Here is a 14,748-nt window from a genome sequence, read left to right as displayed (position 1 = left end):
GAAAAAAAAAAAAAGATGACTAAGTTACCTTTATATGCTACATAAATGAATTTTTGTTTGATGTAATTAGTTACTTTTCATATGAAAATTAAATGATGGATGAGATAAACAAGGGACACATATATAAATGTGGGAGTGAAATGAGAAAATGAAGAGACCGTAAAAAGTTATCTAATATGTAGTTAATTTAATAATTATGTTAAAATTTAAATGATGATTTTGTCTACATAAAAAAAGTAAGCCAGAATTAGAATCCAAAAGCATATTGAGATCTACTTTTGATTTTCAACTCTTTTGGGTCCAAAAAATCTAAAATCAATTTTTTAAAATCAGTTGAGAGCACAACAAAATATTCAAAAGCTAATATCAGATTTCCAAAATCAATTGAGAACAAAACCAAACTCATTTTGATAGTATAAAACCAATGTCTATGAAAAAGCATTTATGAATAAATGTATTTTTATTATTTGCAAACACATAGAATATGCCTTAATTACTAGTTATCTTTTATTTGAAAACAAAAAAAAAATAAATTGGTGAATTTAAAAGCAAGGCAAAAGTCATTGGATTATAAGAAATTAAGAATTGGGCATGGGGGAGTGAAATGGAACGGCACCAACAAAAAATCATCAACAGCGTTAAACTTGCTTGCCGTCCGTCGTGCCTAGGGGTGTTTTGCGAATGGAGCCGCTCGCGGCTCGAATACGAGCTCGACTCGAGCTCGTCAATATCGAGCTCTAGTCGAGCTCGAGCTAATTAAGTCGATCTCGAGCTCGAGATCGAGTTCAAAAACATTAAACTCGTTGGCTCAATTATATATATTTTTTATTTTTTATTTTAATAGTAAAATTACATATATATCCCTAATATTTTATTATTATTATTAAAAAAATTATTATTTTATTATTATTTTTTTTAAAAAATAAAATAATAATAATTTTTTTTTTTTATTTTTTAAACTCGAGTTCGAGCTCGAGCTCGACTCGAATTTGACTCGAGTTCGAGCTTGATATTTTGAGTTCGTCGAGCTCGAGCTCGAATTCGAGCTTCACAAAATTAACTCGAGCTCGGCTCGATTAGCCAAAACTCGACTCGAGTTCGGTTCGTTTGCACCCCTAGACTCGTGCCTAAACTGTCACTAAATATTTAAGTAAAGTAAACTAAACCAGTAGACCGCAGTAAAATTATATTGATTAACGGGTACTTAAGAGTCAAAAGGGTTGGACACCTCTGTATGTCCGCCTCCGCCTGTACAAAGGAACAAATATAAACTTATACACATGCGTAGACAGAGGCTGTAACGGTTGCAGTGCACTTATTTGTAGTCTGGGCAAGATTTTCAAGTCAACGGCAAGAAAAGGGCGGCAGGGAGGGACGGGGGGAGGATGGCCCTCTCTTGTTTGAACGATGCCACTAGTACAGCTAATAGCAGTAATTATTACACTGCTCCCACTAATACTATAATCAACAATATCCGGAGTAGATCAATTACCCGTAATAGATTGGCAGGTGGCCAACCCTCCTTCCCGATCTTCCGCAGTTCAAAGTCCAACTACTCGCTGGTCAACTCAAGGAACCCCCTAAATTATCCCTCCTCCTCATCTTCCTCCAGCTTTGAGTGCCAATTCTGCCGCCACCGCAACCACCACCCGGTCAGAAGCTGCTGCTGCTGCGCCTTCTGTTGTGGCACGACCTGGGCGGCATACAGGAGGAGGGCAATGGAAGACGATCTCCAATCCTCTAGTAGTCCTACGAAATGCTTGAAGACTTCGAATCACCTGCGCCACGTGGAGTCCATGAGCATCCTGCCCTCCGGCGCAGGCCGCATATCCAGATTGAACGCCGTTATTCTGGGCGAGTCGCTCGCTTCCGAGGAGGATGATTTGGTTTTCCCCAACGAGGCCTTCTCCAAGCAGGCTCACGTTCCCTCACCCCAGAAGGTAATAAGAAACAACTCTTTGCCATCTCTGTCCCGCCCTAATGTTTTAATCCTACATTCCATTCTCACAACCATTAATTGATCCTTTTCCATTCCTTCCCCACCCCACCCCTTTTTCCGCTTTTATTTTGCTGCTGTGCATTTTCTTTCTTCTGAATGCTAAATTGTTTTGTACAGGCATGGACTTTCCCTCCCATTACTCTGGAATTCTGATTTTTTTTCTCACTTCTTTGTTTTTGTCTTTCTATTACTTTGCAATTTATCATCCAAGTACTTGGAGATGTATACAAGGTCAATTGAAGATCCAGCCGGATTTTGGTCAGACATCGCCTCGGAGTTTTATTGGAAAGAGAGATGGGGCCCGCTGGTTTACTCCCAGAATCTTGACATTCGTAAAGGAAATGTCGAGATCGAGGTCTATCCCATTTTTATCCTCTCTTCTTTTATGTACTACCAGTAGCACTCTTGCGCCCTCCCACCTCGTTGCTCGTGCATTTCTTTTTCTTTTATTCCCCATTCATCTCCTTACCGTTTTATCTTTATCTGCCTGCGTTTGTGCCCGCTCAATACAGTGGTTCAAAGGTGGTATGACCAACATATGCTACAACTCTTTGGATAGGATCATAGATTCTGGGGATGGGGACAAAGTCGCAATTTTCTGGGAAGGAAATGAACCTGGTTTTGATGGCACCTTGACCTACAACCAACTGCTATCTAGAGTTTGCCAGGTCTCTATATAACCTCTCTCTCTCTCTCTCAGGACTTGAATACTCTGTTTATTTATTGTGATCTTGACCTATGCGATGCTTTCCTGACTATTCCTGCCAATAGCTTGCAAATTACTTGAAGGATGTTGGTGTCCGCAAGGGAGATGCTGTGGTGATTTATTTGCCTATGCTTATGGAACTACCAATAGCTATGCTTGCCTGCAGTCGCATTGGTGCTGTTCACTCGGTACAAGGCAACCAGACTTCTTTGCTTGCTCCCTATCTTTACCTACATGATACACCTTGCAGATTTAAAAAAAAAAAAAATTTGCAATTCTAATATTTCTTAATCATCTCTTTGGTACTTTAGGTGGTATTTGCAGGGTTCTCTGCTGAATCTCTTGCCCAGAGAATCATGGATTGTAAACCCAAGGTTGTTATAACTTGCAATGCTGTTAGGAGAGGTTCCAAGGTTATATATCTCAAGGACATAGTTGATGCTGCCCTTGCAGAATCTGCCCGAAATGGCATTCTTTTGGGTCAGAAACTGAGCTATTGCATTATGATATGATTGCAACATCTGCCTTCGTTACTATGCTTGCAGCTTCTTTCCCTCTATTTGCTTAAGTTCTCTTCCCTGGGAAGAGGGGGGGCGGGGGGATTTGTGATTGAAGTAATGGAGTTGAGAGGGTTCTGGAGGACATAATTCCTCTCTGTCTATTGATTTTTTATTACAATATTTATCTTGAAGAACAAGAATGATTTGCCTGTAGTCTATTATTTGTTTGATGCCACTGATTGTTGGTAGGTACAATAGTGTGTTTTTAAAATCATGTCAATACAGCACTTAAACTTGCAAGTTTACTAAATTATGTGGGGTTAAACTGTCTTAATGCTTGGAGATGCACTGCTAACTTTTGGAATAATAAATCAGTTAACTGTTCGGTCTCATCTATTGATAAATAACCAAAACATAGCATCCAGGAAGAAAATGTAATCGATCCTTTCTGATTACTCCCATGACTATCTCTCTTATATGGGCAAGTGTTGGGTCCATTTGGATAGTGTGTTTTGTGTGTGTTTTTCTAAAACTTTGCTGTAGCTTACTGTAGTTGTTTTAGAAAAATTGTGGGTGTTTGTACAAAACAACCATTTTTCCTAAACGCCCCTTTCCCTCTCACAACTATTACCCTCCTCTGCCACTGGTTCCCTATTTAATGTATATTTTTATTGGTGTTTTAGAGTGTTAATGTAGATGGTGTTTTACCAAAACTGTCTTTCTAAAGCACTCCTAAAACAGGGGTTCCATAACAAAACCTGATATTACCAGAGCACTAATTATAATGCCACGCAAGTTTCTTCTAAATGACAACTGGGCTCACTTTCAAAAGGGTAAATTTCTCATTATCACCAGCCTGTTATGTGTTTTTAACTGTCATTGATATTACACTCATTCCATGGGAAACATATTGGACATGAACTGTTGATTGCATGTTTGTAGTTATAGGAATTGCTTAAAGTTGCTTTCTGAATCAGGATGCTTCTTACATTACAAGTTGAACATTTGATTTAGGAGGATCTAGGATTGACTTCTGAATTTTTCTCTCTCTTCATTGATTGTAATTTCCTCTTCCTCAGAGACTTTGCTCAGTGGCTGGTGCTTGACAACTTAACAAAGCTGAGAGTGCTTCCTTTCTTATGTAGCATGTTATATTACTTATTGCAGATATATGCTTGACGTACGAAAATGAATCAGCCATGAAGAGAGAAGCTACGAAGTGGCAAGAGGGAAGAGATATATGGTGGCAGGTTAGGAGCAAAAAACGAAAAAAGCAATACCTAGTATTTGGTACACAGAAACATGAAAGTTGTTACCGTTGTGTGATCAGTTATCAACTAATTACAGGCTTACAGTGTAGCTGCATCTGCAAATTGGACATTGAATTTATGTTTAACGTTACCCGTTGCCTGTTACCCGTTACCCGTTACCCGTTACCCGTTACCCATCTTTGATATAGTACTACAGAAAAATTTAATACTTTGTTGTCTACCCCTTGCTTTGGAAGAGATTCCTAGGTCGGGAGATCAGCATTTATGTCCCCCATTTTCTTTCTCCCACCTTTATAATACATCCCGGAGCATTTCATGGTTTTGAAATTCTGAATTTTGTATTCTCTACATTCATTTCAAATGCTATATTGTTTGTTATTTTCCAGGATGTTGTTCCTCAATATCCCACTACATGTGCTGTGGAATGGGTTGACGCGGAGGATCCGCTTTTCCTACTCTATACCAGCGGGAGTACTGGAAAGCCGAAGGTATGTGGACTAATCCTGAATATGCTGAACTATTGACTCTTTCATTTCTTTTTCTCTTCTTTGATTTATTAAGAAACACTTTCTGCAAATCTCAAGGGGGTCCTGCATACAACTGGAGGCTACATGGTATACACTGCAACAACTTTTAAATATGCATTTGACTACAAGCCATCTGATATATACTGGTACTTCATAGTTTAAAAGTTGTCCTTTTCTTGAATACTTATAATCCTAGCAAACTGGAAGTGGATTAGAGTTGCTGACACATTTCTTTGGCCCTCCGCAATTTTGATTTAGGTGTACGGCTGACTGTGGTTGGATTACTGGGCACAGCTACGTTACATATGGACCCCTGCTAAATGGAGCAACTATTGTGGTTTATGAAGGGGTAACCTTTTAGAAACACACTTGACTAGTCCAATGTAAAAGTCTAAAACAGATAACTCATCTCAGTGAAATTGGTAAAGTCTCCTTTAGTCCTTTGACATCCGGATTAACAAAATGATTTAAAATAGCAAGGGAAATAGGAATACTGGTGAAAAGCACCAAAATTACATGTGCGCAAAACTGACTCACATGCTTAGTATCACAGTGCATCTTATAGGTACAGATACACATTTACACCTGCACACACTCTAAAATGTATACATTTGCATGTTTATATGCACATACACCTGCGCAGAATGTCATGCAATTCCAAGCAATGTTGAGCATATGATTATCATGATATTGTCAGCTCTTTTCCCCAGTGTGTCATACCTAATTTGATTTTACAGCCAGCATAAAGTAAAACACCCAAAGGCTGTATTGGTTCTGGAGCAATGGTGCATACACCCACAAACAGATGCATAAAAGTATACAGCAGTAATGGAGCATGTAAATGTTAAGATGGTGGGAGGGTTAGTGGTGGCTGTGACCGACATGGTAGCTGGAGGGAGGCAGGGCAGGGAGAGAGAGGAAGGAAGACTATGGGGATAGTGAGATTGTTGGTGGCGGGCAAGAGGGATAAGGATATGCTGAGGTGATGAGTGGTTTGGGCCCTAAGAAAATGCTTAGGGGCAAGTGAGGGTGGTGGAAGGGAGTGGGGCTCTGATTTGGTGGGGATGAGAGCTCACAATTAGTGAGGATAGAGATTTCATTTTCCATGAACTAGTGGGATGTGGTAGAATTTGGGATGGGCTGGTGGAGTTGGGCAGTGAAGGAAGGTGGGAACAGGGGAAAGTGAGTGTCGGGTGGGGGGTGTTAAAAGGTTGTTAACAGGACAGGACCAGTGATAGCAAACTGCAAGGTAGCAAAAGAGTCGCTTTTGGGGTCAACTTGTGTTTTAGATGGAAGAATTGGTGGCAGGAGTTGAGATTGGGTGGCTGTATTGGGTTGGTGGTGGGGAATGTGATGGAAAAATTGTATTAGTGTGAAGAAGAGAGGGGTTGGTGGGAAGGTGGATGTTTGTGGAGACTGCTGCTCTAGATGTGGTTTAGGTGATCAGATGTGTGAAATCTTGGTCAGAGGCATCGGGGTTGGCTGGGGATGCTATGCGTATGGATTAAGAAATTATGGCTGGGGATGCTATGCGTATGGATTAAGAAATTATGGCTGGGGTTGTCACAAATAATTGTTCAAAGGGCAATGTGAAACACGGCTGTTAGTTTGGGAGGTTTGCTGGATTTTGCAAAAACAAATGCAGATCCATTTGAACAAATTAGGGAGCATCATTAAGAGCTTCATTATCTCAACAAAATAGGCAATTGAAGAATATTAGGTAGCATCCTAGTCAGTCTGTTTGATTAGTTGATAAATGAATGTATGAAATTTAAGATGATAGCACGTATAGTTGTTCAGATTTGTAGAGTTTCTAAAATGTTAGTGTGCTAGGCATTCATATAACACATCATATATTTTTTGCAGGCTCCAAATTATCCAAATGCTGGTCGGTGTTGGGATATTGTTGATAAATACAAGGTGTCAATATTCTACACTGCCCCCACTTTGGTGCGGTCGCTAATGCGTGAAGGCGATCAGGCAAGGATACAATCAAATGTTGTCCTGTCCAAGTTTTCTAGTCGTATTATCTTGAATGGCTCTGAGTTTATTATTATGTAATTTGTAATTGGAAGAAAATTATCAGTCACCTTGTACTGCCTAGGCGCTTGTGTCTATTTTCTTTTTTCTCTTTAGATTGGATAAATTTGTAAGAGAGTTGTGGGAAAGACAAAAAGAAGCAAGATTTGACAATTCAGGGAAGATAGAGGTGACATTATTGTCTAAAAAAAGGGTGACATTATTGTCTATCATTTGCAGTCAAGTTGAGAAAATGTGAAATATTTGTAAGTGCACTAAGATGCGTATTAAGTAAAAATTTCTGGTCTTGTGCTTCTTCAAGCATAAATAGCTGTGCTGTCAGTGAGGTACGTGCTTCACAATTGAAACTGTGAGGTTAGCTTGAAGGTGTAACAGTCTCTTTCTCAAGTGTTTGATCTTGTGTTTCTACACCCTTTCTATGAAGACAGTCACTACAGGAGAAAAAATTTAGTAGCTGCCTTAGATCATGTTAAAATAGTTATGGCCTTATTTTAGATGTGTTCCTGCAACACTCTAGATTGCATTTGAAGCAAAGCTTTTTCATTTTTGAGATATTCCATTTTTTTTCTCCTTTCCCCTTTTTTCACATGTATGGTAATCTTGGTTATTCTTTCCTCCTCCATCTACTTGCACAGTACGTCACCCGTAACTCACGCAAATCATTGCGAGTGCTTGGAAGTGTGGGTGAGCCGATCAATCCAAGTGCATGGAGGTTTTTGTTCTACAAAACTTAATGCTGTACCCTATTTCAAATTTTTCAAAACTTCTAAAGCTGTTTATCGTGCATTTGTTAATGATCCTTTTGTTGGGCCAGGTGGTTTTTCAATGTAGTTGGTGCGGCAAGGTGCCCTATCTCTGACACTTGGTGGCAAACGGAGACTGGTGGTTTTATGGTATGTTTCTCAATAGTTTCGTATTTAGTGCCTGTGCCTGTCTTATTTGGGGAACCATTATATTTCTAATATGTAGCACTGTTGTAACGTTTCAGATTACTCCTTTGCCAGGAGCATGGCCTCAGAAACCTGGTTCTGCTACATTTCCTTTTTTTGGAATTCAGGTACTTGCAATAAATTATGCCACCCTTTCTCAAAGGGGAAAGAGAAAAGAAAGATTATGGCTTACAAGCATATGTAAAGAGGGAGGTTAATAATGATTTTTCTCAGCCTATAATTATATCCCCTTTTTATCTGGTTTCCAGTTGAATCACTAGCGACACTTAAAAAAGTTCTGTGGAAACTTTTGTAAGTCTAGCCATTGTTAGCATGCAGAATAAAATATGGAAACAAGGCTGGTTGGAGAATTCCAGAAATGACAGATTTCTGGAAATTCCTTGCTATTTCAGTATTTCACTTTTCAGGACCTGTTTAATGTTGACAACTGATTTTAGATTTTCTGGGCCCAAAAATGCTGAAAATTGGAATCAGGAGAGAATTGCTGCTTTTGGATCCTTTAAGGGCTACTATTTTATATTGAGAAAAATTCCCTCAAGACTTTAAGATAATTACTGACAAAATCTAAAGAGCGATTACCTACTGTTGTTCTCTTCTTTGTTCGTCTCTTTCTGTTAAATCAGTTATTTAGCTAAACAGGGTAACATATAGTTTAAATCAATGAAGTTTAATCCTAATAAAAAAGTAATGAGTTATAGCAAAAGTTAATGAATTAGCACGAAACTTCATTGATGCAGCATATAATGGAAGTGAAGTTAGTCAAAAGGTCAAAATCAGCTTTTGTATATGTTTTTTGAGAACACTCAAATTCGACTTTCACATTCAGTCAAGTTAGCTCCTTTTCAGGTTCTTTGTAAAGAGAGAATCTTGTGATTGTTTGGTTTTGAATTGCTTTGTGGAAAACCAATTTAATAATACATTGGGTGGTTACAATGATATGCACTTGTCACTAGCATAAAAAATCTACTGAAATGAATCATCTGTGTCTTTGTTTAGAAGTTTGCAAGCTTGTGCTCTCTTTGTGATTTAAAATTCTTCTCCTACTGGATATTCATATTCACATCCAGTTGCAGCTTTATGCTGTAAATAAAGATCAAAGAACGGACTAAAACAAAGAAAACAAGTTATCACCAAGTTTAAGAGATAGGCAAACAAGTCATCTCCAACTCAACCTTTATTATGGGATAAATATCCCCACTAGCCTAGACAGGGTCAAGTTTTCCTGCATGTGTGACATTAAAACTTTAAATGGGAGAAATAACTCTAGGCGGAAATCTGAAACAAACAAGGGCCTGGAATTACTTGGAAGTAAGTATATTATTCTAGATAATGCCATGAGGTGAACCGGCTTATCATTGTAACAGCATAAAAAAGATTGGAATGAAATGAGGTTTCTGAGGTTAGGATTTTGTGTTGTGCTTTCTTTGAGTACTGAAAGCAGCCTTACCTTGGTTGGTTAATCCCAAGGAAATCTAAGTGGAATTCCTACAATTTCTACTCTTTTTTTTTAATCATTTTCCTCTTCCTTGTTTTGTTCTTCTAAAATTGTATCTTATAATTCTTAAAAATTTCTTCAACTTAGAACCTGAATTCTCATTTTATCTGCTAAAGCTTATTTGGTGCATTACTTGTGTGTTCCTTTTCTTTTAAAGTGAGGAAGGAATGGCATGATATATGATCCTGTGATTTGTTACAGCCTGTCATAGTAGATGAGAAAGGTGCTGAAATTGAAGGTGAATGTAGTGGGTATTTGTGTGTGAAAAGCTCGTGGCCTGGTGCATTTAGAACTCTATATGGGGATCACGAAAGATATGAAACTACATACTTCAGTACATTTCCTGGTTATTATTTTAGCGGTGATGGCTGCAGCAGGTAGTTGACTGTTCTATGTGCGCTTACCATGTTAAGACATCTTTCATGGCATAATAAATTCTTAGGTCATTTATGTATTAGGATTTTAATTTCCTCATGTCTGGAAGCACAAAATTCCAAGTACCGCTAAATAATTAGGGACAATGAATTCCTCAGGGACAAGGATGGCTATTACTGGCTCACTGGAAGAGTTGATGATGTTATTAATGTCAGGTAATCTTTACAAGTTCCATTGACTGCAGTTTGAATTCCCAGAAACCACATCCTTTTCTACTTCAAGGTTCATCTAAATTTGATTCACTCTCTGCCATGCTTCTGTTGACAAGAATAAGCTTTTATTCATATTTGTTGGGTTCTTCACTGTTGAGCATTCTTGTGATTTCCTGTTTGTCATGCATATAGCGGCCATCGTATTGGAACTGCTGAAGTGGAATCAGCTCTAGTTTCACACCGGCATTGTGCTGAAGCTGCTGTAGTTGGTGTTGAGCATGAGGTATGTGTTCTTCTCGACATGTTTCCTGAGTATTTGATATGCAAAATGTCTTAGTTTTTCCTGTGGCTAAATGACTTCGAATGCATTTAGGTGAAAGGACAGGGCATATATGCATTTGTTACACTAGTTGAAGGCATCCCATACAGTGAAGATCTGCGTAGAAGTCTTATACTAACAGTGAGAAACCAGGTATGTTAGAAGAAGAAAAATTGTGGTCCATATCTTGAAGAAGTGATATTCTTGTTCTATATGCTTTTTCAGAAGTTATTGTAAATGTAGCTTGTAGTAATGTTTACGCACAGTTATCTTTGCTCAGCTTTTGGATTGGCCACTCAACATTAGTATAACTTTTGACTTGGTCGTAAGTTTTCTACCCTAATGCAGAGGTTTTGCTTCCTGTTAGTTATCTCCCTTCTGCCCTGTTTTTTTGGCTGGCAGTAAAATACCATATCATAACCCAGATATATGAATTTATCTACTTGTCTTGCTTGTCATAAAGTTAAGTTGTCAAACAAACTTGAATCTCAGAATGTACGATTATGTCTACAACCGATGTAAGAGTCAGAAACATGCATGATGTAAGTAATAGGTTTGACCAATTTGCATCCAATAGTCCTAATGCATCTGTATTGCTTTAGAAGCTTGATATCAATTCCTCACTGTAGGTACGTTTGGAACCTAGTTTCTGTGCCACATCTTGTGAGGTTATATTGCGACTTTAGTTTAGATGGTTTGACGCGAAAAGGAGGTTCTTTTATTATTTATTTATTTATTTTGCGTGTGTTCTTGGATCCCATTTTATGAATGCCTCTTGTGCTCTTAGTTTGTAGCAGTTGTCCCAAAAATTTCCATTGTTTATGATATTCAATGTCCTTCGACAAGCAATAGCTCAAGGTAGAATTTTGCTAGAAAATGAGGTGGTTAATATTGTAAGCTCCTAACGTCATGTATCAGATTGGAGCATTTGCAGCTCCCGACAAAGTACACTGGGCACCTGGCCTTCCGAAGACAAGAAGTGGAAAGATAATGAGAAGAATCTTAAGGAAAATTGCTTCTAGGCAGTTGGATGAGCTCGGGGACACAAGCACGCTTGCAGATCCAAGTGTTGTTGATCAGCTAATCAAACTTGCTGACTGCTGATTGCATGTTACCAGGAAAGAAATCTCACCTTATAAGGTAGGATTGGCTCAGTCCCATGCCAATTCAAGAGACTACGCCTATTGCAATCTTTTTTTTTTTGTTTCTCGGTCTTGAGCTCTGCTTTGCAAAGCCAATGTAGAAGCAAGTTTTATTGCCTGAAAGTGGTAAGGTGTTGGAGGGAACGGGACATATTTCGAGATTTGTATACTGCATGGCCATATTAAGCACTCAATGTGAAAGACCAAGGCCATGGAACTAATTATGGAATTGAAATAATAAAATTGGAAATTTTCATAAATGGTCACATTTATGTCACAAATTAAAGTATACACCGACCATCTCCATAAAAGGAAACCAGAAAAATGAACGGAGCAAGAGCAAGAGTTTTTCACGCCGAACTTGATGTAATCAAGAGCACAGTGCCTTCTCCAACAGTTCCTGCAACTGCCCGCTCTTGTATGCCTCTAGCAAATTGAGAAAATACTTATTAAGACATTACTGTCGCAACAGATAGTGAAAAAACTTATTTAAGACATATTATTATTCTAACAACTAAAGGAGAAGATCTAGTAACATGTTTTCCGCGAGTCAATGTACGTGTAACGATTCAAGTTTCTAGTCAATATACAGGGAACGATTCAACTTTTGTGCGATCAGAAAATTGTAAGTCCCTAATTCGTGGCAAATCCAACTTTCTCAAGCTCGTGTGATCAGTAAACTGTTGAGACCCTGATTCGTGACTAATCTTTTACAAAACTTTCTCGCGTTTTAAGCATTAAGTTCTAGACAGTTGAGACCCAAAACCGAGACAAATCTTTACAAAACTCTGATGGAATGGACAAACAAAGAGCAAGCAATGTGCGGGGACGTATTGTATTGCAGCAATAATAATTTGGTAAAATGGGAAGATTTTGTGCTTACCCACTGTAATATCGCAGCCACCAAAGAATTCCCCATCAATGTAGAGCTGAGGGAATGTTGGCCAGTTCGAATACTCCTTCAACCCCTGACGTAATATCTCATTCTCAAGAACATCAATAGTCTCAAAAGGAACATTTAGTGACTTCAACATCTGTACGACGGTGCTGGAAAACCCACACTGTGGAAATTCTGCGGTTCCCTTCATGAACAGAAGGACTTTTTGTGATGCGACGACCTTATCTAAGGTCGTCCTCAGTTCAGGGGTTAGAGCTGCACACAAAAACATCAAAGTCTGCATCAAAATATGGACAAACAAGTGACTTGGAGTACCAAAAATATCTCCCTACTGACGAAACGACCTGAATTCGCAGGAGAATGATAGTAATACTAATAAATCAGGGAGTATTAAGAAATGTAACGACTGGTGCCAGACTGTGATGTTTAGATTCATCATTAGTCAGCACTGCTACTGAATAATAATAAATAAATAAATAAACAGGGATGAAAAGACTATAACTAATCATTCTAATTAGTGATTAAATTCACCACCTACCGGACAAGCACCGAAATGATCTGAATTTTTTTGAGCGAAGTCCATTTAAAAGAGCGGTGCTGCGGCGAAGCGTGACGCGGCAATTAATTTTGCCTGTGATAGTGGGACCGAGGCAGTTAGAAACAGTTTTTCCGCTGCCTATGGCCGGCAGTCTTCCAGTGATTCTAGTGGAGGTGAAGACCACCGAAGGAGAAGCCCTCCTCAATGGTGAATAAGAGGCTAGCTCCATCTCCGACCACCCAGATGACCCTAGTCTTAATATTCGGATTCGATACTATAAAACCAATGCTCCCCTTCCGGCTGACCTTAGGGGTTCACGTCATCGCCTATTAGCAGCGGTAAAATATCTTTGGGAGTTGGGACAAGAGGGTAATTAGAAATGGATGCGAGAAACTATTTAATATTTGGGTGGTAGTATAATGTTCCACTGGGCCACGCCGTGCACAAGTCTAATCCAATTCAATTTCTTTTCATTTTTTAAGATAACGGCCTCCCCAGAACTTTGTTTTGGCACAATCGGTGCAATTGGTCTTTTGGGTTTCCCAAAAATTGATGTACATGACTTGCCGACATGGTTGTATTTAGGAAATTTTAGATAAAAACTCTTCCATTCATGATAAAGAAAAGTATAATATATATATATATATATATATATATATATATATAGACTTAATATAACAAACAACCGATGGAGCTATTAATTACAAGTTTCATGTCCTGTCTGGAAAACAAGGGTTTGAATTAGGCTATTAGGTTGGGGTTAGGGAAGGATTAGGGGATGGGAATCAGGGGCTTCATGCCCTTCCCGACAAAACATGAATCAAACCTGACTACTGGATTTAGGGGTAGAAAGGGATTAAGGAAGAGGATTGGGGGCTTCATGCTTTGTCTGACAAATCAAGGTTCGAACTTTGCTAACATATTAAGTTTGGGGGTAGGAAGGAATTATGAGTGGGGGGGAAGAAACAATATATATATGTGTGTGTATAGACTTAATACTCCTAAACAAAATTTAAGATTATATTAGCATATATTAAATCATATACAATATAAGGTGGGAGGGATAATAATTAGAAATTCTTGGGTTCAAACCTTCCAACTTACCAAAAAAAAAGTATAAAAAATATATATTAACTTAGTATAACAAATATTCATTTGGACTCTTAATTAAGGGCTTTATGCCCAGGATTCGAACCAAACTGTCAGATATGGGGGTAGGGAGGAAATAGGGAAGGAGGATCAGGGGCCTCATGCCAATTTCGCAAATTCAGGTTCAAATTGACGGCTAGATTTAGGGGTAAGGAGGGATTAAGGGAGGGGACTAAGGGCTTTGTGGCCCACTTGACAAACCAGGGCTCGAACTTGGTTGCCAGGTATGGGAGTATGGACGGATCAGGGATGAGGGGAAGAAACCAAAAAAAAATTATAAACTTAATATACCTAAACAAAATTCAAAATAATATTAATGTATATGTTAAATCATATACAATATACAATAATCTGATAACCACACTAATATCTCAATTGTAGTTAGCCCCTAGATCCTATAGGACTTAACAAGCGAAAACAACCTGGCAATCATTTGAGCCACAATATGTGGTCCAGTGGTCATCACCCTCTTTGGTGGTGCTGGAGGTCAGGGGTTCAACCCCTGCCTCCCTCAAATTTGCCACAATATGTGACTGGTCTTAGTTGACCATCTCCCCTTGCCCCTTTCCCCTAGATTATGCTAGTTTAGGTTATAGGACATCTATCGTTGCAGACAAAAAAAAAAAA

At 38.7% G+C, this 14,748-nt stretch overlaps 2 protein-coding genes across 3 annotated transcripts; one reads left to right on the top strand and one right to left on the bottom strand.

Moving 5' to 3' along the window:
* Positions 1–1,281: 1,281 nt before the first annotated feature.
* LOC113723026 (acetyl-coenzyme A synthetase, chloroplastic/glyoxysomal) lies at positions 1,282–11,796 on the top strand. Of its 2 annotated transcripts, none has more exons than XM_027246293.2 (18): positions 1,282–1,940; positions 2,211–2,354; positions 2,512–2,667; positions 2,771–2,893; positions 3,017–3,185; positions 4,373–4,455; positions 4,863–4,964; positions 5,061–5,149; positions 5,262–5,352; positions 6,870–6,983; positions 7,679–7,755; positions 7,858–7,936; positions 8,032–8,100; positions 9,690–9,865; positions 10,022–10,078; positions 10,268–10,358; positions 10,449–10,547; positions 11,313–11,796. In XM_027246293.2, the coding sequence occupies exons 1-18, from the start codon at positions 1,386–1,388 to the stop codon at positions 11,496–11,498; spliced, it is 2,460 nt and encodes an 819-aa protein (XP_027102094.1). In that variant the 5' UTR covers positions 1,282–1,385; the 3' UTR covers positions 11,499–11,796. The 2 variants fall into 2 exon arrangements, with proteins under 2 accessions (XP_027102094.1, XP_027102095.1); XM_027246294.2 differs by having other exon boundaries at positions 1,353–1,940; positions 2,117–2,354.
* Positions 11,772–13,343, bottom strand: LOC113723027 (uncharacterized). Its single transcript, XM_027246295.2, has 3 exons — positions 12,973–13,343; positions 12,420–12,689; positions 11,772–11,962 (listed from the first exon to the last, which is right to left on the bottom strand). The coding sequence occupies exons 1-3, from the start codon at positions 13,199–13,201 to the stop codon at positions 11,907–11,909; spliced, it is 555 nt and encodes a 184-aa protein (XP_027102096.1). The 5' UTR covers positions 13,202–13,343; the 3' UTR covers positions 11,772–11,906.
* Between the last annotated feature and the right edge of the window lie 1,405 nt (positions 13,344–14,748).

The sequence above is a fragment of the Coffea arabica genome, chromosome 7e, assembly GCF_036785885.1.
Source record: "Coffea arabica cultivar ET-39 chromosome 7e, Coffea Arabica ET-39 HiFi, whole genome shotgun sequence".
NCBI classification, from domain to species: domain Eukaryota; kingdom Viridiplantae; phylum Streptophyta; class Magnoliopsida; order Gentianales; family Rubiaceae; genus Coffea; species Coffea arabica.
Note: the sequence above shows the minus strand (reverse complement) of the source record. Positions and strands in the feature narration are given on the sequence as shown.

Excerpts from the sequence above, each read along its gene's own strand:
- LOC113723027 (XM_027246295.2), bottom strand. The coding sequence starts at position 13,201 with ATGGAGCTAGCCTCTTATTCACCATTGAGGAGGGCTTCTCCTTCGGTG. Across the intron at positions 12,690-12,972 it reads ATCATTTCGGTGCTTGTCCG|CTCTAACCCCTGAACTGAGG; the intron begins GTAGGTGGTGAA and ends TTTTGTGTGCAG. Across the intron at positions 11,963-12,419 it reads TGGCTGCGATATTACAGTGG|AGGCATACAAGAGCGGGCAG; the intron begins GTAAGCACAAAA and ends TCAATTTGCTAG.
- LOC113723026 (XM_027246293.2), top strand. The coding sequence starts at position 1,386 with ATGGCCCTCTCTTGTTTGAACGATGCCACTAGTACAGCTAATAGCAGT. Across the intron at positions 2,355-2,511 it reads AAGGAAATGTCGAGATCGAG|TGGTTCAAAGGTGGTATGAC; the intron begins GTCTATCCCATT and ends CGCTCAATACAG. Across the intron at positions 2,668-2,770 it reads TGCTATCTAGAGTTTGCCAG|CTTGCAAATTACTTGAAGGA; the intron begins GTCTCTATATAA and ends TCCTGCCAATAG.